The sequence below is a fragment of the Malaya genurostris genome, chromosome 3 (genome assembly GCF_030247185.1).
Source record: "Malaya genurostris strain Urasoe2022 chromosome 3, Malgen_1.1, whole genome shotgun sequence".
NCBI classification, from domain to species: domain Eukaryota; kingdom Metazoa; phylum Arthropoda; class Insecta; order Diptera; family Culicidae; genus Malaya; species Malaya genurostris.
In genome coordinates this window covers 47,662,030-47,689,402 of record NC_080572.1, presented here as the reverse complement: position 1 = coordinate 47,689,402, position 27,373 = coordinate 47,662,030, and the positions used below count along the sequence as shown (strand labels likewise).

The following is a 27,373-nucleotide window of genomic DNA, read 5'->3' as shown; positions in this document are numbered from 1 at the left end:
AAATCTGACACTTGAGTGGTTATTTGGTGTCGAGTAGTTAAATTTGACTAAAACTATGGCCCATTTCAAAATTTGACGGACGGAAAGTTATTTGGGTTTATTTTCCACTGGAAATAATTTCAACTAAAGAATTAGTATTAGAATTAGAAACTTACAATGCACACTTAAATTGAATTACCGATCTCTGCATCAGCAAACCTGATATAAAAACCACGATCTAAACTGACTCGATTTTCAGTTCAATAATGTTGAAACTGGGTTAGGCTCGGCATCAAGCGAAAACGACTTTAGTGTGTTGGCTTTCAAACGCAAAACTCAAAAATCTCAGCGCCTTCTATGTTTGACTTGTAATGTTGTAATGTTGATTTCTCGAGTATTAGAATGTTTAGCGATCGAGCACCATTTATTTTGGATACTTTATTAGTTATTTCCGGACATTTGAAGAATGGTATTGAACTAAGTATAATGCTAATATTCCATTCTAAATAAATGTTAGTTTTCGCACAATAAATTAAGATCAACATTATCACCTCAGAGTAGAAACATTTTCTTCTACTTCTACGACGATTTTTCAAATGAATTTGCCCGTTTTCATAAGAAATCGTTAAAAAGGTGAAGTAATCAAAAATTTTCCTACGATTTGACAGCTCTTGCGGAAAGTATCATCTCTAAGCAATTTTCATTTTAGCGTCATTGTGCTAATTGTGCTATGTCTGTTATCTGTAACTATTCCTTGCACGATGCTATACATCGAATTTCTAGCTTCAGCCAATTGCGTCTTTAAAACTTTATTTTCATCTGGATGCATTTACTGATTTAGCACATGGGTCATGTTAAATATCACCAATTTAAGGATTTTTTTTTAACTTTTAGGCTGTGGACTATCTCGCGAATTATTTGACCTTTTAGTTCAAATTTGACAGTCGACTAGTTATTTTGTCATTGTCAAAATTAACCCTCCTCGAAAGCATGTTTTTTTATAGGACTTCCGGTGAAACTCTCAACAGGTGAGCACGTTGCATCGTGTTAGTCCGGAGAAAATTCGAGTATTTCGCAAGAAAGAAAGGATTTTCAGCCGTACTTAGACGATTCGACGCAGCCACACAGCGAGATTTTCGCTTGTAGTCAAGTGAAAATAAAGTCCATTGGACTATAAACGAAAATTAACTGGCAATATAGCCTTAGTTGCTGTGCCATTAATTCGGCGTCATCTTAAGTGAGGTGACGCCAACCAGAAAAGAAGAAGAAGTTTTTTTGATAACTAGATAGTTCTTTTCCGGCACTGAAAAAAATGTTGAGAAAAAATTCTAATTTCAGACCTTTAGTAAAAATTTCATCTGTATGATTTCTTTTTATATCTTCAGTTTTAGAAAATACCCCAATACAATATTCCAATACATTGTCAAACAAAGTAAGTTTATCTCGAAGTTCTTCTTACGTTCGCTGTATTGCAATTGTTATACCACTTGATATAATTTTATTTTCAGTGCAAAATAAACCTAAATGACTTTCCATCCATCTTACTTCGAAATGAGCCGAAGATTTTTCTCATTTCGACACACACTCGAACAAACCAGATCTTTTATCAAATTATATAGATTTAACCTGATTATCAAATTTTCTGCACATGAAATGCCAGCTTTTTCAGTTTTTTTGAAACACGGAACAAATGGTTCAAAATCGTCAAATAAGTAGAAAACAACGAAAATAATAACGCTACAGCATTACATAGTTTCGCTCAAGTACGTCTGTGTGAGGCTTGCTCACGTTGCTATGCACGAGATCTTAATTTACTAACAAGTCGAAGACGAGACATTAAAAAGCAATAAACCATCAACTCGTAAAATTGTCCACGTTGTGTTTATAACAATTCTTCCTTTTAGTTTTTTTTACAATTCAGTTTATTTTTACCGACTTATTCACAATAGAAATTTAGAACGATAAATTTTAATATAATAATAAAAGATTTCAATTAGGATAATAACTTTAGCTTTTGGATAGATGAAATTCTTTTCAATTATAGCTTATCTTAATCTGTTTGACTTTCTGAGGATGGGAGTTTGAATTTCTGAAGTATTTTGTAGTATTTGTAGTCGATTTCGATGAACTGTGAGACGAACGTTTCCAATCACAATCTGAAATAAATTGTTGGATATATTTGTAGCAGGCCCGTACCCAGAATTTCGTTTCGGTAGGGGCCCACAGATGAAAAATAAAACGTCTTATTGATAATTCTTTATGCATCTAGTGCTATGTGTGCCTTAATTGCCTTTTGTTTCGCGGAAACGGAAGTGCAGATTCAAAATTACTAAACAAATATAAAGAATTTCTGAATTCGCATAGAACGTTATTTGCAATTTAAATAAATAGTCATACATTTTAGATGAGAATATGGGGGATTGAAGCAAGAAGTTGTATGTGTTACGGGGAAGAAATCAATTTTTACATTTCTCTTATCATGTTGTCTCACAATCTGGATTTGTAACGTATTGTCGTAACTTGTATTGATTGATCTATCTATAGCAGCCCTTACACGTGACAATATTATTGTCAATCCAAAGTATTGTCAATACCGTCAATCCAATTGACTTGGTAACTTGAGTCCGCATTTTTCGAGAAAATCAAGCGTTTGGAGCTTCAAATATTGCAAATGAACATTGAAATATTGAGAGATGAGTTCATTGCACATATTTGGCAGTTTCCTCTCTGGAGAGAAAGTATTGTCGGATTGATGAGCAGTTTTGATTTTTTGACAATATTTTCGTCAATCCAATGAAGTTTCCATTACACGATCAAAAGTATTGTCAATACTTCTTGTATTGACAATAATATTGTCTCGTGTAAGGGCAGCTTATTACATTGTCTTGTTCTTTACCTTTGTATACAATACAACCTAGTATAATAAACATACCATATAACACACCCAACTTACATGGTGTCAGAAATAAGTACGCTCGCGAAATTCATTCAATTTTAACAAAGTTTTCGCGAGTAAATACCGGCTTGAGATAGCTAGAAGCACTGATTAGAAACTCATTGTTCAGTACAAACTGAAGTAGCGAGTGACATTGCATGACAAAGCGTTAATTTAGTGAAATAAAAACGAGATCTATCGTGATCCGACAACATGGCGACGTCTACAGGATTGAAGCCGCCGAAACCAATAGTATTAGAAGAAAACATGGCAGCTCAATGAAAAAGCTGGGCTCAACAATATACATGGTTTTCGACAGCAACGCAACTGAAGTACGGAATACACCACGTAGCAACTCGATACCATCACCTAACGAAAGATTTATGGGACGTGTGGTATGATCGAATATACCGATTGTAGTATATAAAAGATCCGCGCAAATAAAAAAAATAAAATAATAATAGGTTATTTCTTTTTTAATTTCAAACTTTGTTGACAGAAAATGGTTACAAATTCAATATTCAAAGTATTGTCCACCACGAGGGTTTGTTTTTTTTTGCATCTAGCTAAATGGCACAGTATTTCTGAAGCTTTATGACTGTAGCTTTCCAACGCATATTGGGAAAGGTATATCATATGAATGAAAATCAAATTACGCCATCTGTAAGAAAACGACTCGAACTTATTTATACACCTATTAAAAAATCAGAATTTGATCACCAGCGTTAACTAAATAAAACATGTAATTTTTTTATTACAATAGTCTCAATTTCTTTGACTAATTTATTTCAAATGTTTACCTCAACGACCAGAGAACATTCATCACACGATAGGTAACATTTGTCACCGCTGGTAAGCCCCTCCGGAAGTACATAAAGGCCTCCACATCGACACACGTGATAGCGATAATCTTTACCTTCATGTAATTGGAAATCATTTCCGGTTAGATTTTCGTTGACAAAATATTCTTCTCGAAAGGTGCGTTGCATCAGTTCGGCATCGTAAACGCGTCTAGAATCGACATCCCTGAGAACTTTCCACGCCTCATCGATGCGAACAAAATCGATTGTGACTGAATCGCGATCGAATGATCCTTTGGAGTTTGGCATTTTATCGGGGTGCAATCGCAAAGCTAAACTTTGGTATGATTTACGAATTTCGTCGAAATTCGCATTCGGCGCTACTTGAAGTACCTCATAGTGTGACAACTCACTGGACGAATTTGGTTGCGAGATGGATTCTGCGTTTGATTGTGACATAATTACAATCGGCGAGCAAGTTTGCGATGTTTTGTTAGACTTTACTAGTAGCGTAATTTTGAAATAGAAGGAAAGTTATTTATTATTTCTTTGCAAACAATCGTAAACTAATTACTTACCGTGTCACAGAGTTTGACGATTCGTGTTCAAACCATACATATTTAATACTACAGCGGGTGTGGTATTTTACCTGTAACACATGGTGCAAATTGTTGCCCGAACCTCGTTGCGTCGTTTGTTTACTTCGTGCTTATTCGATTTGACAACAGTAAACGTCACAACAGCTTGGTATCAAAACAAAGTACACCAAAAATTCCATCACGATTTTTACCATTCCCATCAGCGGAAACAAGTAATCTGTTTACTGACTCACGGTTTTCGTAAATCTTTCAAAATAGGTTCCAGAATGAGTTCATCGTCACCGGAAAGTCAGGATATATTGGATGTTCTAGCGTATAACTGCAGCAAACTTTCAAACGATCTTTGGGAAGCTTCTAATTTGAATGAAAAACGTAAGTTGGTGGCAGAATATTTGAAAAGCGTTGATCGAGATGGTAAGAGCATCGAAGATTTCAAAGAAGACTTAGATTGGTTTAATGTAACCGAGCCTCTGTCATTTGAAAATTCCTTGCGGGGAAAGATTGTTGTGCTGGACTTTTTTACTTACTGTTGCATCAATTGTATGCACATTTTACCGGATCTGAAACGATTGGAACACTTGTACTCGATCGAAGATGGATTGGTTGTAATTGGTGTACACAGCGCCAAATTCGCAAACGAAAGAGACTCCTCAAACATTCGTTCTGCTGTACAACGCTACGAGATTAGCCATCCGGTGGTTAATGATAACACATCCTCAATGTGGAGAAAATTACATGTACAGTGCTGGCCAACACTACTGATTCTGGGACCCAGAGCGAATCCGTTGTTCGTCATCATGGGTGAAGGTCATTTTGACGATTTGAAACTGTACGTTAGCTCGGCTCTCAAGTTTTATAAAGATAAAGTGGCTATTTCGAATCATTCTATTTCGATAAATCTCACTACGAATCAAAGTGAAACCAGTCATTTGCAGTTCCCGGGAAAAATAAGCTGTTCATACCGCGGTTGTGACAACAACGATAATCCATTGTATGCAGTTTCTGACTCAGGGAACCATCGAATTTTAGTCACTAACAGCGAAGGAACCGTGTTGCATCGCATTGGCGGGAAGAAACCGGGGTTCGTGGATGGAGATTTCCGAAAAGCCCGTTTTAATGCACCTCAAGGAGTGGCCTTTCAAACCGACTCAATTCTTTTTGTGGCAGATAACGAAAATCATGCTGTGCGAATAATTGATTTGAATGCCAAAGAGGTAAGCACAGTTGTAGGTAATGGTAAGCAAGGATGCGATCGAATTGGAGGTAAATCTGGCCGAGATCAGATTATATCATCGCCTTGGGATGTAGCTGTCTATCGAACTCGGGATCTGGATATGTCGTTCCATTCGGACGAATCGAAAGCTCAAATTAAGGATGTGGTGTTTATTGCAATGGCTGGCATTCATCAGATATGGGCTTTGTTTCTAGAGGATACCATTTGGTGGAAATTCAAAAAGTATGCTGGCAATAGTTGCTTGGCTGTTGCTGGGAATGGTCGAGAGGAGAATCGAAATAATACTTACCCAAGCAATGCGGCCTTTGCTCAACCGTCCGGATTAGCAATCAACAAAGATGCGAAGGAACTATATTTAGCAGACAGCGAAAGTTCTTCGATTCGAAAAGTATCACTCAGCGATGGAAAGGTAGTCGCCGTTGCTGGTGGTGATCGTAATCCTCTGGTCAGTTTTGTGCTTCCACTGTATTCTGTTATATAGGAGTAAGCTTATCTTTTCCATCACTTTTTCAGGATCTTTTCTCTTTCGGCGACCTGGATGGAAAGCAATACTCAGCTAAATTTCAGCACCCACTGGGAGTTGCCTACAACGCGAAAGACAACTGTATTTACGTAGCTGATACTTACAATCACAAAATAAAAAAAATCAACGCAACCACGAATGTGGCAACAACATGTAGTTTCATCGAGGATGACGGTTCGACAAAGCATTTCAGTGAACCTGCCGGACTCTGTCTGGATCCCACGGGACGCTATCTATATATAGCAGATACCAACAATCATCAGATCGTGGTTGCCGATTTGTCTGATATGAGCATTCGTCCGTTGAAGATTCAATTTCCATCGAACCTAGAGTGCGATCATATGGATAACCCTGGGGACATTCATGTTTACGAAGGAACATTCAAAGTTCTACCCGAAGGAGGCAAAGTGCAGCTTAAACTTGAGTTCGGATATTTGGAATCTAATATTAAACTAACCGATGGAGCCCCGCAAAAGTGGTCCGTTTTATTACCGTCAGATAAGTGGCGCTGCGATACGATGAACGGAACAATTCACTCTCTGAACGACGGATTAAGTCTAACATTTGTGATTCCAAAAGGAAGCGAACAGCAGAAACCAGTTTCAGCAACTGTTAATTTCCGGCTGAATCTCTGTGCTAAAGATGTTTGTTTTCCGAAAGAATTTGCGGTGGGTCTCAACTTCGTGTACGATGTTGCTGGATCAATTGTCGTCAAGGGCTGCTTAATGGTGCAAATTGGCCGACGGAGTGTAGTCGTATCCAAGGAATGAACTACAGCTTGCTTGCTGTAAGCACAACACGCGCAGATCATTTACTTTACAATGTATGTAAAGCATTTAATTTAACTTGGAGATTATTTTTATTTTTGACTATTATCGATCACTAACCATTTATAGTAACAAACTACCAATTTATAAATAGTCAATAACATTTTACACGTGTTATCACTTATTTTTTGTTTTTCATTAAAAATAAATATGAAAGCAATCTGAAATAAATTGAATCATTCGGTTTGGTAAAACATGATTTGATATAATTTGATGTATATTTTTGTCTTTCTCATAGAGAACGGCTTTGCAGTCTCTGAAAAACTTTCTTTTGGGCCCAGACCCGGAGCGCCGAGTGTCATATACCATACGACTCAGTTAGTCGAGAACAGAAAATGTATGTGTATGTACATGTAATGAAAATATGCTTTCGATTTTCTCGGAGATGGCTGAACTGATTTTAACAAACTTAGATTCAAAGTTTGCTATTGATTTTTTCCGGAACAAACTTCTGGTTCGGAAATAACGGAATTAAAATAGGTTAAGGATTTTCTCAGAAACCACGAAACCAATTTTCTGAAACTTAGCTGCTGTAAGAGTGGAGACTGAAAGCTGAGCTGGTTTTGAAGCTAAGCTTCTCGTTCTTTATCTCTGTTTGAATTTGCAATCGAAATCAAATTCAGATCTAATTCTTCCAAATTTTGGGCAATGCAATATAACGTGGTCGCTAAACCGCAAAATCGCAGTCACCATCATCTTCCATTTTTATGTTGGCCTTCCAATATTTAGAAAAATTATGTCTAGATAACAGTCTCCTAAGAACTCGCGTTTGTTCGTTTGTTATATTTTTGCCGAAAAATCATGCTTTTATTTTTACATTCTCTTTGAATTAAAAAAAAACATTGCCTTTTTCTTGTAATTGTTATGGACACACATAGCATTCCTTAATGCTCGATATATTAAGGAATAAGCCATTGTTCGGACTTTGTGCCCGTTTTCCTTTAATAGCTTTTTCTACAATTTTACATTTACAAATGTTTCCTCCTCGTTAAATTTCCTACGAAAATAACTGATTTTTAGAATTCATAGGTATACTATAGATCTCCAGCCGATTTTTTTTTGTAAAAAGTGAATTTCTCCATACTTAATCTCATGCAAATTTTAAACCTCGGGCGCGAAAATATAGTTTGTCCGATCGAGCTAAAATTTTTCATAGTGCTTATGGGACCCAGAAGGAACACGAAAAGTTTAGTGGAGCTGAAATCAATATTTTGTCCCACCCTAATATACCTGCTATCGGTACTGGACTTTCAATGTCGCATTGGATTTCTTCTTTTGTGACGTTCGTTGGGATTCCCGCTAGTACTCCAGATATAAATACTAGATGTCTTGGAACATATGCGCTGTTTCGTCGTTTCGTCGCTTATCATCGCGTTTGCTTCTGTCAAATGGCTTAAGAATATATTGTCGCTGCAGCACTAATCTGCAATTCGCTGGACAGTCCAGCGCAGCGACGTTGCCGAGCGACGTCAGTTGAACTGCCATTTCCTATACATCAACTGATAGAATCATGTTACTTCATACATATTTTGTTGTCTTGTTTATGAACCACGTGTTTCAACATAAATGAATACATTGTCTTGCCTCCACTATCGAAGCACATAACGATGGAATATTACGTTCTGTATGCGCTTAAAGTTGATAATGTATGTTTGGGAATCAATGGGTTTGACACTGAACGTTACAAGGAAGTGAATTTTCGTACAATTATGACTGATTAATATATCGCATGAAAGTCTACATACCATTGGGGCACAGTGAACTTCGCTGGAGCAACATAATCAGGCGAGAGAGACGTCGCTTCTGATTTTTATCCGCATGCAAAATAATGATCTTGTTTCTACCGAGACACTTCATTTCAGTTATAGCACAGACTAACAGACAGGACACTCAAATTAGATTCTTCAATAATTTTAACGGTCATTCCGAATATTCCTTTAGTTGGGACAGTACACGCATATGTCATGATGTCGCCACGTTACCCTATCAAAAACATCCTGTTTGTCATCTAGACTGTGTTTATTTTTTTCATTTACCAACAGAGTTGCCATTTATACAGAATTACCTGTAATGTATTGATTCGTATACGTCCATGCGAATTTCATGCAGGATACAGATTTAATACATATTGCCAAAACTATATACATATTTGTGCTACTTCCCATCCACCAACACAATACAAATTCGAACCCGATTTGTTACAATATTTACTTGCTTCTGGTCTACCGCCACATAATTTCGGATGAAAATTACCAACACAATAAAAATAATCTGGATGAGCAACGTTGAGAAAAATAAATGGTTACCTTCCAACATCGCTAATAAAGTTAAATTTATTATCAACGTAATCCAATAATTTATTGTGATGATTCATTTTCAAATATTATCATGAAATCAGGCATCCCTGCAAGCAGCTGATCGGTGTTGACAAACGAGGGGAAACCAACTAGTAAAAAAACTTTCACATAACACAAGGGGTGTGCCGATAGTAAATAGTTCGCGCAGTACAATATAGGTAGAACTAGTGCATCACGAAAAATTATTTTTATGAGAATTTACTCATACTGTCATGTCTGTTAGTCTGTGGTTATACTTCCTCGATAGTTCTCTGATTTTCGCAACCATGTTCCCAAGGTGAATTTATTGGTTTTACTGGTTTTGTCCAACAGCTCCACATAAACACGGTATGGCCGACGACACGACCAGGCACTTCGAAGGACAATCAGAACAAAAAGTGATCGTGAGCGATTTACCGTCAGTTACCAGAAATATAGCGACCCCTTGATAATGATAAAAATAATGTTCTTGAGCAACACTCTTTTAGTTGCTACAAACTAGTTACCTAGGAGTCCCATAATAAATAAACAAACCATTTGAAGAAGCTCTATAAATTTAAATTTTGTTTCATCAGCGCAAAATTTAATAAAAACTCATTAATTATTCTGAAGAAATACACAATTTAAGGACAATAAATCGACGAAGAATGCTATTGGCGGTAGAGAAAAAATATTTCTGCTGAAAAAAGGAAATAGTATGAACGATTTGGAACAAATAAAGAAGTGGCGAATGAATAATGATTTGGCGAACAATTGAAATCGTTTTACTTCAGTCATTAGTCATTAGAAAAGAACAAATATAAATTCTGTATTTGTACCGATGACGTGCTTCTCGGGAAAAAATTAAAAAATAAAGCCAAACCTTAAAGTACTTTTGATTCGCTGTAAACGAATTTTCTTTGCATTTCGTAGAATAGTATTGATATACCGTTTTTACTTCGCTTTATCATTTATGCGTACTAAATTATGATTATTGGACAGACGACTTCAAACTTCGCCACATTTTAAAAACTTATTAACAAAGCAGGTAGTCTTGATAAATCTAAGTCGTTAAAATGTAACCTGATACCGACAATACATTGAAACTATCCAATACAATAAATCTTGGCCACATACGGCAATCTGATTGCGCTGGGTTCAAAAGACACTTTTCGCATGTTCGAGCCCCAACCAGCGCTCAAGAAAGCCTCTATCTGATTAAACTGATCTATCTACGGCTCTTACAGGTGATGAAACTGGAGAACTTGCAACTAATCCCTTCGAGGTAGTTAGTATTTGTTTACATTTCTCAAGTCTTCAATATGCAGTAACCAAGGTGATATAACTGTTATTCAAAATCAATAAATCATCATCTTGCGTTGCCAGTTTCAATCGTTTTTCCAACGATTTCATTTTGACATTACCAGTTACTGAGGGGTAGTTAAATTTGCGATACAGTTTCGATAGACGAGTGGCAGGTCGTGTCGTCGGTATGGCGCTGATCACCTTTTTCATATTGATATTTCACACGTTCTGTTGGTTCTGTTGCCACATCCATTTGATCGTTGTCACATAGTGCATCATTATCAGACATATTTTCTCTATTTTATTGAATTACAGATCACAACCACGAGTAAGAGTTGAAAATTTGTGAAACACAGATTAATCTGTGAACCTGCCCGCTTGTGAGGAATTCTGGCAATCGTCAGAAGGCTAGCTGCATTCCGACTGCTGTCAAAATTGTCCAGGCGAAATTGGGTCATTATCTCGCCGTACGTGTCCTGGTTTTTTCGAATCTTTAGACGAGGTAAATGAGATTGAAATATGGGTATGTTTGGTAGCGAGAAATCAATGTTATTGGCAACAACATTTTCCATGGTTAGTAAAGGGTGATTTTTTAAGAGCTTGAGAACTTTTTTAAACAATAAAACGCATAAAATTTGCAAAATCTCATCGGTTCTTTATTTTAAACGTTAGATTGGTACATGACATTTACTTTTTGAAGATAATTTCATTTAAATGTTGACCGCGGCTGCGTCTTAGGTGGTCCATTCGGAAAGTCCAATTTTGGGCAACTTTTTCGAGCATTTCGGCCGGAATAGCCCGAATTTCTTCGGAAATGTTGTCTTCCAAAGCTGGAATAGTTACTGGCTTATTTCTGTAGACTTTAGACTTGACGTAGCCCCACAAAAAATAGTCTAAAGGCGTCAAATCGCATGATCTTGGTGGCCAACTTACCGGTCCATTTCTTGAGATGAATTGTTCTCCGAAGTTTTCCCTCAAAATGGCCATAGAATCGCGAGCTGTGTGGCATGTAGCGCCATCTTGTTGAAACCACATGTCTACCAAGTTCAGTTCTTCCATTTTTGGCAACAAAAAGTTTGTTAGCATCGAACGATAGCGATCGCCATTCACTGTAACGTTGCGTCCAACAGCATCTTTGAAAAAATACGGTCCAATGATTCCACCAGCGTACAAACCACACCAAACAGTGCATTTTTTGGGATGCATGGGCAGTTCTTGAACGGCTTCTGGTTGCTCTTCACTCCAAATGCGGCAATTTTGCTTATTTACGTAGCCATTCAACCAGAAATGAGCCTCATCGCTGAACAAAATTTGTCGATAAAAAAGCGGATTTTCCGAATGGACCACCTAAGACGCAGCCGCGGTCAACATTTAAATGAAATTATCTTCAAAAAGTAAATGTCATGTACCAATCTAACGTTTAAAATAAAGAACCGATGAGATTTTGCAAATTTTATGCGTTTTATTGTTTAAAAAAGTTCTCAAGCTCTTAAAAAATCACCCTTTATATATGAAGGGCAAAAACTTGTTGCCTTTCATATGTACTTTTTATTGAATAAATAAAACCAAGACGCTTAAAATGTAGAACCGATTCAAAACGGTTCTGCCAATTTTGTACGGCAAGAATCTGACAGAAAAGAACCGTTTATAACCGCTAGGCGAAATTCTCTGCCGCAAACGGTTGTTGCATTGTTGTCAGACTTTTGCCGGAATTCTGGCCCGTCTGGAGGGAAATCTGCCGCCGCGTACGAGTGGGTACGAGTTCTTCATGCAAATTTGGAATATCATTACTTAGTGATCATTAAAAATGACATTATTAATTCTCGTGTAAAGCGGCCCTTACTTACCTTACCTTACCTAACAGCTATAGGCCTGGGGTGTCCTTTGCTGTATCAAGCATACGTCTCCACATAACTCGGTCCATGATTGATAGTAAGAACATGTACACTAAAAATCTGCAGCAAAGTATGCAGACGATCAAGTTCTGCATTGCAATATAGTTACAGAAATTTGTTGGTTTCCATCTCCACAGCAATCCTGGAAAAAGACGCTTGTAAAAAGAAAAAACTCAGATTTGATCCATTCCAAGAGTATGGTAGAATGAAAACTTTCTTGTCAAATTTTGATCATTTTTCATTCTACTGATTAAGTCTGAGTTTTTTTTTTCTTTAAAAAGCGTCGTCATTCATTTCAATTCAGTTCTTTGGCTCGATTTTCTATTAAACATAAGGGTCTCCTCTTATCAAACTGATTGTTCAAGATTATCCGATATACGGATTCAAAAAGGTTTTGAATTTATTAAATCAGGGGGGCAATATACAATCCTAGAAAAATAGAATTGGCTACAATAATTGTTTGTCTGAAGCAGAAATTGCCCTTACATTACGTGAATTCTAAGTCTAATACAGACTCTTACTTCACTGAATACCCACCAAAGTACTCTGACACCAGGTTTTATAAATTTCCATCGAACACCATTCTTAATCACTGATTTCGTATCACCACCACAATACGTATTAAATAGAAACCTTGAACGTATAACTTCGGTTAAAAAACGCGTTTTGTTTACATTCTGTCATTGACTTTTCTGAAAAGTTATCCATAAATATTTAAATAATTGGAGGAAACGCACTGATAATTAATAATAAAATCATGCTATGTTATTTTTCCTTCAATATTGCGAATCATCAAAGTTTCATTTAAATTTCGAAAGAAGAAATTCTTCTGTGTTCGATTGTATGAAACACTGCAAAATGAAAATAATACATGCATGGAATGATTTTTGTTACGGGAATATCATATAACAAATTAATTTCGATTCTATCAATTTTACACACAACTGTGATACAATTCCATATATTTATGCCAATCATACAAATAATGGAAGAAAATCATAGGAAATGAGTGTGAAACTCATTTTTCGCTCATCATAAAATTATTTGAACTGTTCTATAATTCATTATTAGGAATAAACTCTTCTCAGGGATTAAATGACAATGGGTAACATACATTCAGTCTGATTCATGATGATTAACATACAGTTCACTAACATTTCAAACGTAACTGACAGTCATATAATATATGAATGGTAATCACACATATAAGAAGTAAAACTCACTGAATATTGATCATATGATCATGCAGATTGTTCTATCATTCAATAGTCGAAATTCTCAGTTATTTATCGCATTGAATGAAATTTCATTCAAAATGCGGCTGGCGTTTTCTTTCAGTGATAGTCAACTGTAGAATCCATCTGTGCGATGTTTGTGAAACACGATTAATGTAAGCTGTCATCCAAAATGTCAAAACCAATTTTCTCTTGAAATACAAGTGAAGTGCTTTCCTCGAATTTGATTTTGTTGAATTTTGTGTGAATTTTCGAAAGAAATAGTACTAACATGGATGCATTCGGCGACGGAAACTTCGAGCAGCCCGAGCTTGATCCGGCGGCCGAATTTTTAGCTCGAGAACAGAATGCCCTGGCTGGATTGGAAGACGAAATTCCACCGTTGCCCACTGGAGCTGGGGACGATGACGTGACTCAATCGAAAGCAGGTAATTTAGTCATCTTCATCGCTATAATCTTATTACTGGATGACGATTAGTTCTGTGTATCTTTTTTGAGAAAACAATAGTAATTATTCGACAATCGTTCTTATCTTAAAAAAGCTTTTGATTTATCTTGCCTACATAGTATGCTTTAGGTGTAGTGATTTTTTTATATGTTGCGCTTATCTTATTTTCGTATTAACGCCCTCTGACTTGTAAATATATCTCAGTATGAAATGTTTCATTTGAATCAGTCTTATCTTTAAGCATGGTGAATCGTGTATAATGTTAATTTGCTTATTTCTGTTTCCGTATATTCCTTTGGTTTTATTTGGTTTGCCAACAAATACTAACAACAACGGCAACAACTACAAACGACCCACAACCAACACGATCGAACCCACACACAACAAAAACCATGTCAGAATTTACCGGAAGCTTTGAAATGATCAATAACGACGTTGACGCTGGTGGATTGCCGGAGTATGCTGCGGCGGCTGCGTTGGACACTGACGTCAGGGTCAAACAGGAAGAAGGTAACTTCTGAGTTGGTTAACGTACCGAATGTTGCATTTCTACTGTCCATAGGAGAAACCTGGGACAGATAGTTTTCATAGTTTAGTTACCTCTGTTCATTCTAGAACTAACAAGATACTGCCTCATCTGCCTACAATTGAATTATCTCTTGTTAACGATTACAAATAAGTTTGAATAGGCTAGGAATTCGTTGCCTGTTTGTTATGTATTGAAGGCAAGTCTTATAATGATTGAGATGAACTGCTATTTATTTCAATGTATTGTTTGGGTGATGTGCTTTAGACTTTGAGTGGTTTGTATATATAATGTAGTAAACATTGCTATTCCAAATTTTTCTTTCATTTTTGTTGACTCATTAGTTAGTACAATTGAGTAGGCAGATTTTTTTTCTATTGCTTTTATTAAGTTAAACTGTTTTGATAAATGTATAAATAAGATTTTTCTCTAATTTCTCCAGAAGATGGTAATGATGATTTTTCAGGGTACACAGGTAAGTCAATTTTGTTGTTGATTCTTTCTCTTTTTCTGTTCTGGCGTTGTCAGTCGTTTTGCGGCTTGCAAATCGTTTCTTTCCTTAAATACTTACTTTTGATAATAATCATGTTATTAAAATGAAAAACCAATCCCATAATCTATCGCTTAAACAACGTGTTATACTGGCCGAGAGGGAAACATCGAACCATTACATTATTTTGCGATGTGTGCGTCTTTTCAGTACCAAAACAAGTCACAGAAGAACCGGAGAGAATTCGCAAGTGGCGTGAAGAGCAGAAGACACGACTAGAGGAGAAGGACCGTGAAGAAGAACGCAAAAAAGATGAACTACGCGAACAGGCCCGTAAGGAACTGGAGGATTGGTACAAACACCACGAAGAGGCGATCTCAAAGACGAAAGCTGCCAACAGGTGTGTATTGTGCATAGATCCTTTGACGTCACACACCTATCTTACGTCAATTCTTAATCTTTTTCGAATATGTTTTTCACTTTTATCAATTTCTATCGGTGGCGTTTTCAATTGCTTTCAAACGGTTACCGCCTATGTTTACTGTCGTCTGTATTTGGCTCAAATGTTTTATCTAATTTCAACTATACAACGATCTTTGACGGTGTAATCGATTTCCTTGTATCGTTTCTCTCCCTTCTCCATTTGACTGACACAATCAGGGAATCGGCCAAGTAAGTAATCATGCTCAGTTCCATACAGGTCGATCAAGCAATTTCGAAGTAGTTGTTAGAGTTTGGTAGTTGTTGCACCTAGATCTCGGTAGATTCTTGACCCATTTTGTACCATTATTTCGATTAATTTTTAATTTTAAATCTGCAATTGTTGTGCATTATTGAACATTCTTAACATTTGCGTTTTTTTAAACTGATAATACTATATGGCAATATCTGTCTCCGAAAATTTATCTCGAGTCTATAGAAAAAAATATTTTTGTTTCGTTTAGTAATTTTCAAAATACGAATGTCCTGTGGAAAGAACGCGTTTCTATTTGAATTAGATTTTCGCACCCCGATTATGTGTAGTAGTACAATGTTTGCCGACTGGCGGTTGGTGTGTGTTTGAGTGTATAAATGTGCCAAATGTTGTCTAACAAATTTTCCCTTTTCCACCATCTTCGTCCGCTAACCAACGCACAAAAATCGCAGAAACGCCGAAAAGCAGTTCGTGGCCGAAACGGACGAAATCGAACCGGGCACCGAGTGGGAACGCATCGCTAAGCTGTGCGATTTCAACCCGAAGACGAACAAATCCAGCAAGGACATTTCGCGGATGCGATCAATCATACTGCAGCTGAAGCAGAACCCGATCTCCGCCAGCAAAAAAGTTTAATGAGGACGGTCGGTTGTCTTCGGACTGAATCGTATCTAGAAATATATATAAATATGACAGCGGCAACCGCAGCAGCCACTATAATAAGGTGTGCGTTTGAAGCGTAAAAGAATTCACGTTACTACTCCGTAAGCAGACAGAATATAATATATAGGCAAATCGATATAACTAGTTGAAAACGCGGATGAAGCTTGCTTTGCTCTACTTGAAAACTTTATTATTGATTATATAGTAGCATTACCGGCCAAAAACAGAAAAAAAAACCTTTGCTTGAGAGCGGCGTCAATCGTTAGATTATTTGGTACGAATATATATTAAATATTTTTGCTGAAATATTGACTTTACCTTACGTTACTCAATAAAATTGCTCCTATGAATCACTAGAGTATGAAGGTAGATAAATATCTTGTTGTGTTTTTTCTGCTCTTGTATTCAATACACACTTCAGCATTCCTTATTCTCATCACTCGACTAAAATGTTACTAGTATGAAATTCATGCTATTTTATCAGTGGATTTATTTGCTAACTATTTCATTGGACCGGATGCATTTACTGGCTCATTAAAATGGGGTTTCTTTTCTTCTTGGGGAAGAAACACAGTTCAAAGCGGTATTTTAGCATAGTGAATATGATTTGTTTGAGTAGAATCCCAAATCCTGCTAATGTTAGCATACTAAATATTGGTAGAAGCATTGCTAGTTGTAACTAATCGCTAATAGAAGGTATATGAAAATTCTCAAAATGTGACAGAGGAAAAATAAATTTCAGTGTGTTGAGAACAATACATCGAGTGCGTTTGAATCCCCTTCGAAAAACATCACAATCTGTTTCTAGTGAATATAAATGTTTATTGGAAGGACCACATTTATTGGAACCGTCTGTGCTAGCATTATAGTCAAATGTGTGTGTACACTTAAGTAAACTAACCATTAAAAATTGGTTTGCATTGTTTCTAAGCGAATTATTTCGAAATTTAAAAGTGACACCTAATTGAGAAAAAAATTAAACGGTTCTTACTGCTAGTAATTTTTCGTGTTGCTGTGAATGGTTTGATTTATAATATTGGACTATGCTAAATGTAAAATGGTGTTTTATTGTGTTTTTTAGTCCCCATTGGAGGTAATTCTTTATTTCAACATTTTCTTAGTACGAACCTGAACCTATTTTTACCATAAGTATGTTTCTAATGGCATGTACACTATGGAAAATTAATGCCATGCTTCCGTGGATTTCCACAAATCTAGTTCAACATGTGATTTTCAGCCTTGTTTGCATTTAAACGGATAGCTTTTTCAATCGAACATCAAACTTATTCTTATTAAATAGAAGCACAGATAACAGATATACAGGCTCACTTATGAACTATGTGAAAAATTGTTCAATCAGCGTGGCGAACACTTGCAGATGTCACCACGATCGACCCGAGGTGCCACCACGATTTGGGTGCTGCTTTCACATGAGCCACACTTTTGGGCGCAACATTCACTTCACGCTAGATTTTTGTTTTATTCCGATCGAATTCTCGAGTGATTTATGCGACATGGAAATAAAGTTGTCTTTAACACTTAGGGAAATCGTGTGATGAGTGTTAAAATTGTTGTAGTTGTATTGTTTCTATAACAGGCAGGAGGATTTTGTTATCGTTCCGGAACGAAAAAGAACGTTTTGAAAGATCGGGGCGAATAGTCGAGTAGATGGCAGTAATGTTTCCAACGTATAGCAAACTTGAAATTTACACAGGATCTTGAAAAAAAAATTCGAGTCTGTATATCTGTAATCTGTGATTATACTATAGTATATTATGTTATTATGTATTGTAACTATAGAGTAGTATAGAGAAATTCTTTATTATTTGACCGGATGTTCTTGCTGGAAGACACAAGGTCCTTAAAACCCATTTTGGCCTTCTTAACAGCAGTTATATGAAAGCTATCTGATAATCAAATTCGGATCTACTGTAAGTTTACCCGCTTCACATACATACATACATACAGAAAACACAAACTCAATTGAAGTACAGATTGCAAATGCAAACAAAATACAGAACTGATGAGTCGAAGACGAAACGTAAAAAGAAGACAAGGTAAACAGCCAATGTTGAAAAACGTAAACGCCGTTTTCTCCGAAAAAGGAAACTTGTTCGTTGTCGTCAGTTTATCACTTATGTTCGATCACTTGAGGTTATATAAATTCAATGAATAATTTACACTGGGAAATCAATATTTTTTTCTTGTTGACATTGCAAAATATACTTGACTATCCGTTGAAATCACATGTTGATCTATAGATTATACACAAATTAGTTATAGTCCTTTATTTTAATGTAGAATATTGCTTCCCTAAGTTCATAAGCTAAGGAAAACTATTCCAGAAAGTAATGACACATGCTACGCTTAGTTGTATTGATGGATACCGTAATAGTTTTGACATTTTCGCATGCCTGGTTTTAAGTATCTCATTTTAGTTGAAATATTTGGAATCTAAAAAATGATGAACACAAATTTACTATGACGTACGATCAAACATTCAAACTTTTATCGATTTGGCTTAAGTATCGAGGGATGCTATCATATCTCAGCGATCGACATATTCACCCCGATTCTGCAATCCGACGGATTTGTGATACGAACGAATAAACACTTTCGTTCGAGTTCAAATTCTGCATTCTTCATTCCGTTCGACTTGTATGATTCGATCGACTCTCGTTCGGGAACACTTGAAATTTCGAACACTAATCTTCAAAGCTGTAAACACTACTTACACGTTCTATATTATTTATATTATTAATTTCTTAGTAAACGAAACCGTCACACTTGTATAAACAAATTGGAACGATTCTAAACCGAACATAAGTAATACGTACGCAAGTCGATCGAGTAATGTTCGAAAATTTAACAACTCGAACGAATGATATTCGAGTTCATACCCACCTCGAACGGAATGTAGAATGAAAATTGCACATTCGATCGGAATATTTCGAATCGATCGACGTACAGAATAGAAACACAGATAACAGATATACAGGCTCGAACAAATTTTTTCCAAAATCCCGTGTAAATTTTAAATTTGCTATACGTTGGAAACACTACTGCCATCTACTCGACTATTCGCCCCGATCTTCCAAAACGTTCCACTTCGTTCCGGAACAACAACAAAATCCTCCTGCCTGTTAGAGAAATAATACAACTACAACAATTTTAACACTTATCACACGATTTCCCTACGTGTTGAAGACAACTTTATTTCCATGTCGCTTTATTCACACGAGAATTCGATCGGAATAAAATAAAAATAAACTTGCCATTTTAACCAAGAGCAAGACAAAAATCTAGCATGAAGTGAATGTTGCGCTCAAAATTCTGGCTCATGTGAAAGCAGCACCCAAATCGTGGTGGCACCTCGTGTCGATCGTGATGACATCTGCAAATGTTTGCCACGCTGATTGAGCAATTTTTACCCATAGTTCATAAGTTAGTCTGTATATCTGTTATCTGTGATAGGAGTGATTATAGTCAAAACTATCGAATATGTTTTCGAAGAATGTTCCTCGACATCTTGAATTCTGCAGAGAGCCATCTCGGCTCTTTGATTTGCTTATCTTACTTCAGTTTGTGAGCTCAGCTGATGCACAGATAACAGATATACAGGCTCACTTATGAACTATGTGTAAAAATTGCTCAATCAGCGTGGTGAACACTTGCAGATGTCACCACGATCGACACGAGATGCCACAACGATTTGGGTGCTGCTTTCACATGAGCCACAATTTTGGGCGCAACATTCATTTCACGCTAGATTTTTGTTTTGCTCTTGATTAAAATGCAAGTTTATTTTTGTTTTATTCCGATCGAATTCTCGTGTGAATAATGCGACATGGAAATAAAGTTGTCTTCAACACGTAGATAAATCGTGTGATAAGTGTTAAAATTGTTGTAGTTGTATTATTTCTATAACAGGCAGCAGGATTTTGTTATCGTTCCGGAACGAAATGGAACGTTTTGAAAGATCGGGGCGAATAGTCGAGTAGATGGCAGTAGTGTTTCCAACGTATAGCAAATTTAAAATTTACATGGGATTTTGTAAAATTTTGTTCGAGTCGTCTGGAATCTGGAAAATCAAACCATCATTGTTTAATCACATTTTTCATGGTTTTCGTGAGATTTATCCAACGCCAAATACGAATTGGATCGCACGAAATGGAATAGCGAAAAACTATCTCCCAAATGCATGGTTTGAACCGACAGCGGCAGGCCCTACAAAGCGGTTACACAGAATAGTATCAAAACTACACAAAACCGGGGCAAAATAAACGACAATCATATTACATAAAATTGTACTGGATGACCGGAAAGAGAAAGTGCACGAGTTTGCCATAGTTGGGTAAGATTCTGAAGATGAGAAAGATATCCTGGACTAAAAGGACGAGCGCAAGCGCCAAGGGTGGCAAAAAGTCGCTCATAAGATTTGATTTTTTTCTATTCATTAGCTCACCACATGATTTACGATGCAATCCGAAAAATGATGGTAAAGATGAAAATCATCGCTGATTTAAACAAACACACTCACCTATACAGAGCACCGCTGACATCAAATTATGATGGTATTGATGGTTCTCAGTTTTGATTTCATAGCATTTAACTCTCATTCCTAGTTTTAAAAAGTGAGTACTGAGTTTGGCATCACTGTACCGAGCTACACCGGTGAGTGTATTCTTAAACCACAGAGCTGCCAACACAACTCAGATTTTCGGTTTTGTTTTTGCTGGTACTCAAAACGAACACGAGCATTAAGGTGAAATGTAGCGGAATGCGAAAATCACGTTTTCGATCAATTATTCAAAAACTAGACCGATTTTCGAAAAACCAAAAACACTTAAGTTTTCGAAATCAAATTTATCATAACTAAGTATTCTTAGAATTTAGAAATTTTGCTTTGCCGAGCCGTAATTGGTTTTTGAAATGTATAAACGGTTACTGTTCCGTTCCACGGGGATGATTTTAGAACTGAAAAGTAGTGTTTGTAGCAGAATTTCACAAAGAATCTGAAAATGCAACTCAAAATTATAAAATTTTAGCGAAAACAACCGAAAATTGAAAAAGTTTTCATAAACTTTTCTGCATTTTTTTTATTGCTTGCGCGCTGCTGTTTCGTATTGAGGTGGTGTGAGAAATGCACGGTGGCATTATATCGTGAGCAAAAAATAGATATAAAATAATGACGCAAATTTATGCAGCATTGGGTTTTGTGTTGAAATAAAAACGACTTGAATACAATAAAATGAGTATTGTAAGAAATCGTTTATTTTCTAAGTAGCTGTCATTTATACAAACAATGTGATAAACAGTGAGGGCCAGCTTCGAGACAGTCAGAATGGAAAACTTATTGGAATTCATTGGTTTTTCAATTATTATGAATACAATGAATCAACGCTTGATTTTGCTTTCAAAATCGATTGAATAATAAGGAACTACGAAATAACTTTATATTCAATTTCGTGCCCCAAATATGTGCTTGAGAAAAGATTCACTAAATAATTTTAACTGCATGGTATGATGATCTATTAGTTATAATTGGAATGTATTCCAATAATGTAATCTAAGAAATTATTAAACTATTGATGATTTCTGGCACCGGAGGCCAGATGCTGTTTGGTCTTCGGTTCGTTATCGTTGAAACAGACATTTCTAGACTCATCATGCTATACAATTCCGAAAGTCGCTTCCGAAAAAAAGTTAATGGTGAATACTTTTACGTAAATTCTATCTCATCGGCGGGAAGGGCCTGGTGAACGACTGGCAAAGATATCGAAAATACTTGAATGTTCTCTTGTCTTCAACCGTTCTTTTGAAGGAGAATCGATGCTTGCTACTAAAATCAGGCATATACATGGTTAACAAGTTAGTCAATACATATACATTTAACCTCATGTTAATCATTCATAATTACTCATGATATATAGCTCTAGTGTAAGAGTAATCACTAACAATGATGATTGAATCAGCATATATTCAAAGTGTGAAGAATTCTAAAATCCATTACGTCCCGTCTTTTTTACAAGCCAATATAACGAGAGGTAAACCCACTGCGCTCAATCATTGAAAAAAGTTCTTGTTTCTATGTGGCCGTTTTTCTTGGTACGCTTTGTGCGACGGTTCGTTCAACTGAAGCGGATAAAATTTTGCGCGCATTTTATGACGCTACATTTCACCTTAATGTACGAAAACAAATGTCGGACCGTAGTGTGATGTATACCATAAACGATTGAATTTCATGTCTCGAGCTAAACACAACTGGCTACTGAAACGAATGCGTTCTCCAGCATGCGAGAACATGTCTTGAGAAATGGATTGAAATGGCATCGATTCGAACATAGGCCGCCCATGGCAACTCTGGTGGGTGGGGAATACAAGCGAGACAACTTCATAAGAATCTGATTCAATGTGTTGATGTACACACACATCAAATCACAACTCACAAATCGTCTCTCAGTGGGTTCTAATATTTGATGAGCAGTCAGCGCTCATCTGCTGATTGCTTGACACTACGATGTTGAGACGATGTTTTCTCTATACAAATGGGTACCCAGTTACTCAACTCGTTCAGCGATGCTTTTGAAACCGATTTGCAGGTGAGCTGAACTCGGTGATGATGAAGTACTGAGTTGATTATTGCCAGCCCTGGCAAGTAGAGGTGTGCAAAACAGCTTATTTTGGTGAACAGCTCCGAACCGATCAGCTCACCAAAGTGAATCGATTCGATGTATCAGCTCATCAGCTCTTTTAGTTTGAACATAAGGTTCATTTTGTACGCCGTTTTTCTCATGCACCGGTTTTCTTTCATATGCATGATCGAAATTGAATCATTGATTTGCAATGATGCAATGAATGCAATGCGAATTAGTTTATCTTTAATTGATGTCGACTAAATTGAATCTCTTAAAGAGCCAAAGATCCGACCAGCTCGTAGCGTGTTCCCTTCGTCATAATGCAGTGAACTGGGTAGCAAATGAGTGAGCTGATGAGCTGCGGTTCTTTTGAAAAGAGCTGTGAGCTGTCAGCTCACTTCAATGATTCGATTCACTGGAACAGCTCAGGAGCGAATTGCCCATCTCTACTGGCAAGCGCACTTCGATCTGTTATTATCCGTCAGATAACAGAATGATTACCCGACAATGGACAAAAGTCGTGCTTCAAAGCGGTACAAGTGCCTGAATGGGTCGGAAAGATTATGATGTCGGTTTTCTGGGATTGTTATAGCATAGTTTTGGAAGACTGCTTCAAAACAGAGAATAGACTAGTATTAGCGTGCATTAATGGAGCGATTAAAGACGAAAATGGACGTGAAATGGCCTTACATGGAACACATGGTTAAAATTAGTAGTTTAGGGCTCCAATCACATGTCCTTGTTCACCTGATTTTGTTTCCTTGAACTTATAACCTGTTCCCAAACCTCAAGTCATCTCTAAAAAATCGATATGAGTTTCATTTTGGAATTTCAGACCGCTACTTTTAGAACCTGAAACCAAAATCAGCATAAACAAAGTAAATTTGTATGGCCATCGACTAATATGGTTTCCAAATTTAGTAGATGTTTCCCGTTCTCCACGAATCGGAGTAAGGGAGCTATCTCGGACCACTTCTCAGAGTCTAACGCAGCATCACAAGCGTTGAGCTCTATAAAATGAAATTTAGAAGATTTTAGAAATGGAATGAGTCCGAATCCATACCCCCACATATGATTAGAATATTTCACTGACTCGAGAGACGAGTGACCACAACCTTGAAACCTTTATAACCAAATTAAAGGTAAAAAGTTTTTCTCATTCTCTCAGATAAAGGTCTACATTTTGTCTTTTAGTTGATAGTGAAAATCATTGTGTTCTCATATTAAACTAATTCGAGAGAGTGACAAATAATAGTATGACAAGTAGTTTACGAGCGCGGCAACAATTTGGTAAAACAGACTTCCACTGATCGAATCACCAATGGCTGAAATCAATTGGAAGTCTCATTACTTTCCGGAACAGTGCTGTATTATATACCTGTGCAATTTGATTCTAGATTAAATGGTCGATTATAAGATTGTTTCTGCTATAATATGTGCCCTAAAATATTGTAACTTCTTTTACGTACGCTTATATTGTTCGCATCGTGAAACTAATAGATCATACCTCGGGGTGTTTCTCAATAAAACTAATCATATCATTTGCTTCGCACTTTTTGACCACTTGGATAACGAAACAAAACTGGTTGCATGATCTTGAATATCACCGCTAAATTAAGGCTGAATGATTCACAGGTACAACCTTTTAGAACTTCTCACCGATTCTCATTCTTGAGAATCAGAGTCACGTTATTCGTTACCAAGTTTACTCCTTTAATGCCCTTTGAAGTGGTGTTTTTTCTTAATTTCATTGCTTTTAATATATGCGTAATAAATACTGAGTGATTCTAAATATGCATATTTTTTACATCACATCGTATTCCTGGTTATGTAGTCATATACGAAACAGTAAGAGTAAGTACGTAAAACAGAGAGCTCGTTTATAAGTGTTACAAAGTTAAAGTATTATACTTGTGTAGATTTTTTTCGATCTATGCAGAGTAGAAATGCATATAATTTCAAATTTTTTTAATAGAACTATCACTAGTTATGCTATACTGTAGGTTACTAATTGATTATAGATTACATAGAATTTATTTGCTACAAATAACGACGCAAATACGCCTTGAAACTGGTCCATATAGTTCTATTGATTGCTAATAATACATTACGTTGGATGTTAATAAGATATTACGTCGTATGTGTAACAAAGCATCTATCTAGCTGACATTATTTTCTGTTATATGTTAAACATACGTTATAAAATCTGACGCTTGGTTGTTTTCGTTATATTTAGGTTTCCAAATTCTCAAAATTTAACTGATAGAGGCAAAACTGCTTCAAAAATACTACGAAACATTAAATTTAGTTCACTTGTACACATAAAACACACCAGCAAAACATGTTGAAGATTGATTGATTCGGTCCAGACGAGAATTGCATTGTTTCGTCTTTAGAGCTCTATTTATAGTACGCGAAAATAATTTTTTTGTGAGAAAACGATTATCAACTTGATAAGCAGTACTAATCAAATACACTGATTGTTTAGCTTGCAGATACCGTAAACACACATTACACAAAAACTTCTTATACTAAAAATTAGTAATTGCTTTAAATTCCCATATGTACGGCTGCGGTTTTATCTAGAACTGGGGTATCGTTGTTTTGTAGGAAGTCACTCTTAAAAAAGTACCGGCTTTCAAAGTCGTCTTGGACGATTAAATCTTCACTGTTTGTAAATAAAATTTCTATGGAAAGCTGTTGCGGTAGGTTAAATATTGCATGTCCACTCTGCGTGGCGAAATAACCATCAGTTGGATATTGTCCACTGAATGTACTTGAGATTTTTACTCATTTCGATGAATTCGAGATCTGGAGAGATTGAAAATGAGGACTAGTTGAGCTCTAATCAAATAGGCATGCAAGGCACTCACCATCGATGTCACATCCTTCGAATCCGATGTATTTGATTGTATTCCATGGCAGTCGAACTAATCCAGCACCGGTTATCTTACAGTGTCCTACATTGAGATCTTCCAGAGAGCGACCGCACTGCTGTTCGGCTATTTCCTTCAGAAATTTGTCGGAAATTCCTGTCCGGGAAAGATTAAGTTTGGTCAGTGCTAGTCCCTTGATAGAGTTTGCCGAGCAGTCTGTAATGTTCGGACAACCTTCGAAATCCATGAGGTCCAGCCTCGAACAACTCTGTGTTAATCGGTCGATAAAACTATCGTCTATAAGAGTGCAGTTTTTAATTGAAATCTGTTGTAATTGGTGCAAATTATAGGCAATAGCTTTCAATCCGAGCTGAGTAAAACGATAATCGCCCTGTGTTAGTACAAGGCTGTGCAGCTTTAGGCACTTATTCGCCAGTAAAATCAGCGTTCGGTCAGTAATAGTAGAGCTGGATAGGTTTATTCTAGTGAGAGTCCGATTTGTCAGCATCTCCAACAGCTCATCATCGTGAAATCCTCGCTGCACTCGGGTCACATTTACTACAAGAGCATTTTTGATCAACGGTGGTAACAGCTCTAGATAATCGTTGTGCTTATATTGTTTGAGATTTCGGGCTACATAACGGACGCACCTACGCACAAATTTTTAAAATGTCATGTAAACAAACGTAAAGGTCAAGAAAGAAATACTCACGAGTTAAACAGTGATGATGGTTGTTTCTTCAATCTATTAATAACATTTCTATTGGACATGATTTTAGAGTGCTGGAGATGCTATAAAGGTTGCCTTTTAAATTTTTACTAGTTCGAACTCATATTATTGTTATTAGAATCAATATATTCAATAACTGAAGTGCAGAGATGCCAGGTAAAAATTTCAAATATCTTCGGACAGGGTTGCAAAAGTCTGTAAATCTGCAGTCAGCGAGTATATTTTCCCTATCAGCAGGCCGTTCAATTTTGTCGATTTTTGAGCGCTTGTTGAACGATATATTGCACGAAATATTCGTGCAATTTGCTGGAACGGTTTGTTGTAGTTTTTTCTCTTGCAAAAATAGTGTGAAAATTAAGTGTTACCGTTCCATAGAAAGAAAATTTGTTGTTATTCTACGTGAAGTAGAAGAATTGTGCAGGTATGTATTGTTAGTTTAAACAAATAAGTGGAAAAAACTTCAGAAATTCTGAAGTAAAACTAGTCCAACGGGGCTCCAACTCCTCATGTTAAAAATGGCTCAACAATGGACCTCTGTCTGCCGGGTTTGTTGAACCAAAAAAATGGCATTCGGTTCAACGGTCTGTTTCAAAATCGGCAAACGAAGGTCCCGTGTTGGCCTCCCGTTGAACGATTGATTGGACTTTCATTGGACCAATGA

The 27,373-nt window shown here is 36.6% G+C and overlaps 4 protein-coding genes across 8 annotated transcripts; 2 read left to right on the top strand and 2 right to left on the bottom strand.

Annotated features, from left to right (window-relative positions):
- Positions 1 to 3,383: 3,383 nt before the first annotated feature.
- On the bottom strand, positions 3,384 to 4,426 carry LOC131436949 (dnaJ homolog subfamily C member 24-like). Its single transcript, XM_058605952.1, has 3 exons — positions 4,293 to 4,426; positions 3,715 to 4,217; positions 3,384 to 3,575 (listed from the first exon to the last, which is right to left on the bottom strand). The coding sequence occupies exons 2-3, from the start codon at positions 4,171 to 4,173 to the stop codon at positions 3,567 to 3,569; spliced, it is 468 nt and encodes a 155-aa protein (XP_058461935.1). The 5' UTR covers positions 4,174 to 4,217; positions 4,293 to 4,426; the 3' UTR covers positions 3,384 to 3,566.
- On the top strand, positions 4,191 to 7,020 carry LOC131436948 (NHL repeat-containing protein 2). Of its 2 annotated transcripts, XM_058605951.1 has the most exons (3): positions 4,390 to 4,474; positions 4,572 to 5,992; positions 6,061 to 7,020. In XM_058605951.1, exons 2-3 carry the CDS (start codon positions 4,580 to 4,582, stop codon positions 6,838 to 6,840), a joined length of 2,193 nt encoding a protein of 730 aa, XP_058461934.1. In that variant the 5' UTR covers positions 4,390 to 4,474; positions 4,572 to 4,579; the 3' UTR covers positions 6,841 to 7,020. The 2 variants fall into 2 exon arrangements, with proteins under 2 accessions (XP_058461933.1, XP_058461934.1); XM_058605950.1 differs by having other exon boundaries at positions 4,191 to 5,992.
- Positions 7,021 to 13,819: 6,799 nt separating this feature from the next.
- On the top strand, positions 13,820 to 17,226 carry LOC131434710 (clathrin light chain). Of its 4 annotated transcripts, XM_058601733.1 has the most exons (6): positions 13,820 to 14,075; positions 14,495 to 14,605; positions 15,064 to 15,096; positions 15,322 to 15,511; positions 15,772 to 15,783; positions 16,258 to 17,226. In XM_058601733.1, the coding sequence occupies exons 1-6, from the start codon at positions 13,919 to 13,921 to the stop codon at positions 16,439 to 16,441; spliced, it is 687 nt and encodes a 228-aa protein (XP_058457716.1). In that variant the 5' UTR covers positions 13,820 to 13,918; the 3' UTR covers positions 16,442 to 17,226. The 4 variants fall into 4 exon arrangements, with proteins under 4 accessions (XP_058457716.1, XP_058457719.1, XP_058457718.1 ...); XM_058601736.1 differs by lacking the exon at positions 14,495 to 14,605; XM_058601735.1 differs by lacking the exon at positions 15,064 to 15,096.
- On the bottom strand, positions 16,632 to 26,888 carry LOC131434709 (protein AMN1 homolog). The gene is made up of 3 exons (XM_058601732.1): positions 26,695 to 26,888; positions 25,980 to 26,632; positions 16,632 to 25,917 (listed from the first exon to the last, which is right to left on the bottom strand). Exons 1-3 carry the CDS (start codon positions 26,751 to 26,753, stop codon positions 25,856 to 25,858), a joined length of 774 nt encoding a protein of 257 aa, XP_058457715.1. The 5' UTR covers positions 26,754 to 26,888; the 3' UTR covers positions 16,632 to 25,855.
- Between the last annotated feature and the right edge of the window lie 485 nt (positions 26,889 to 27,373).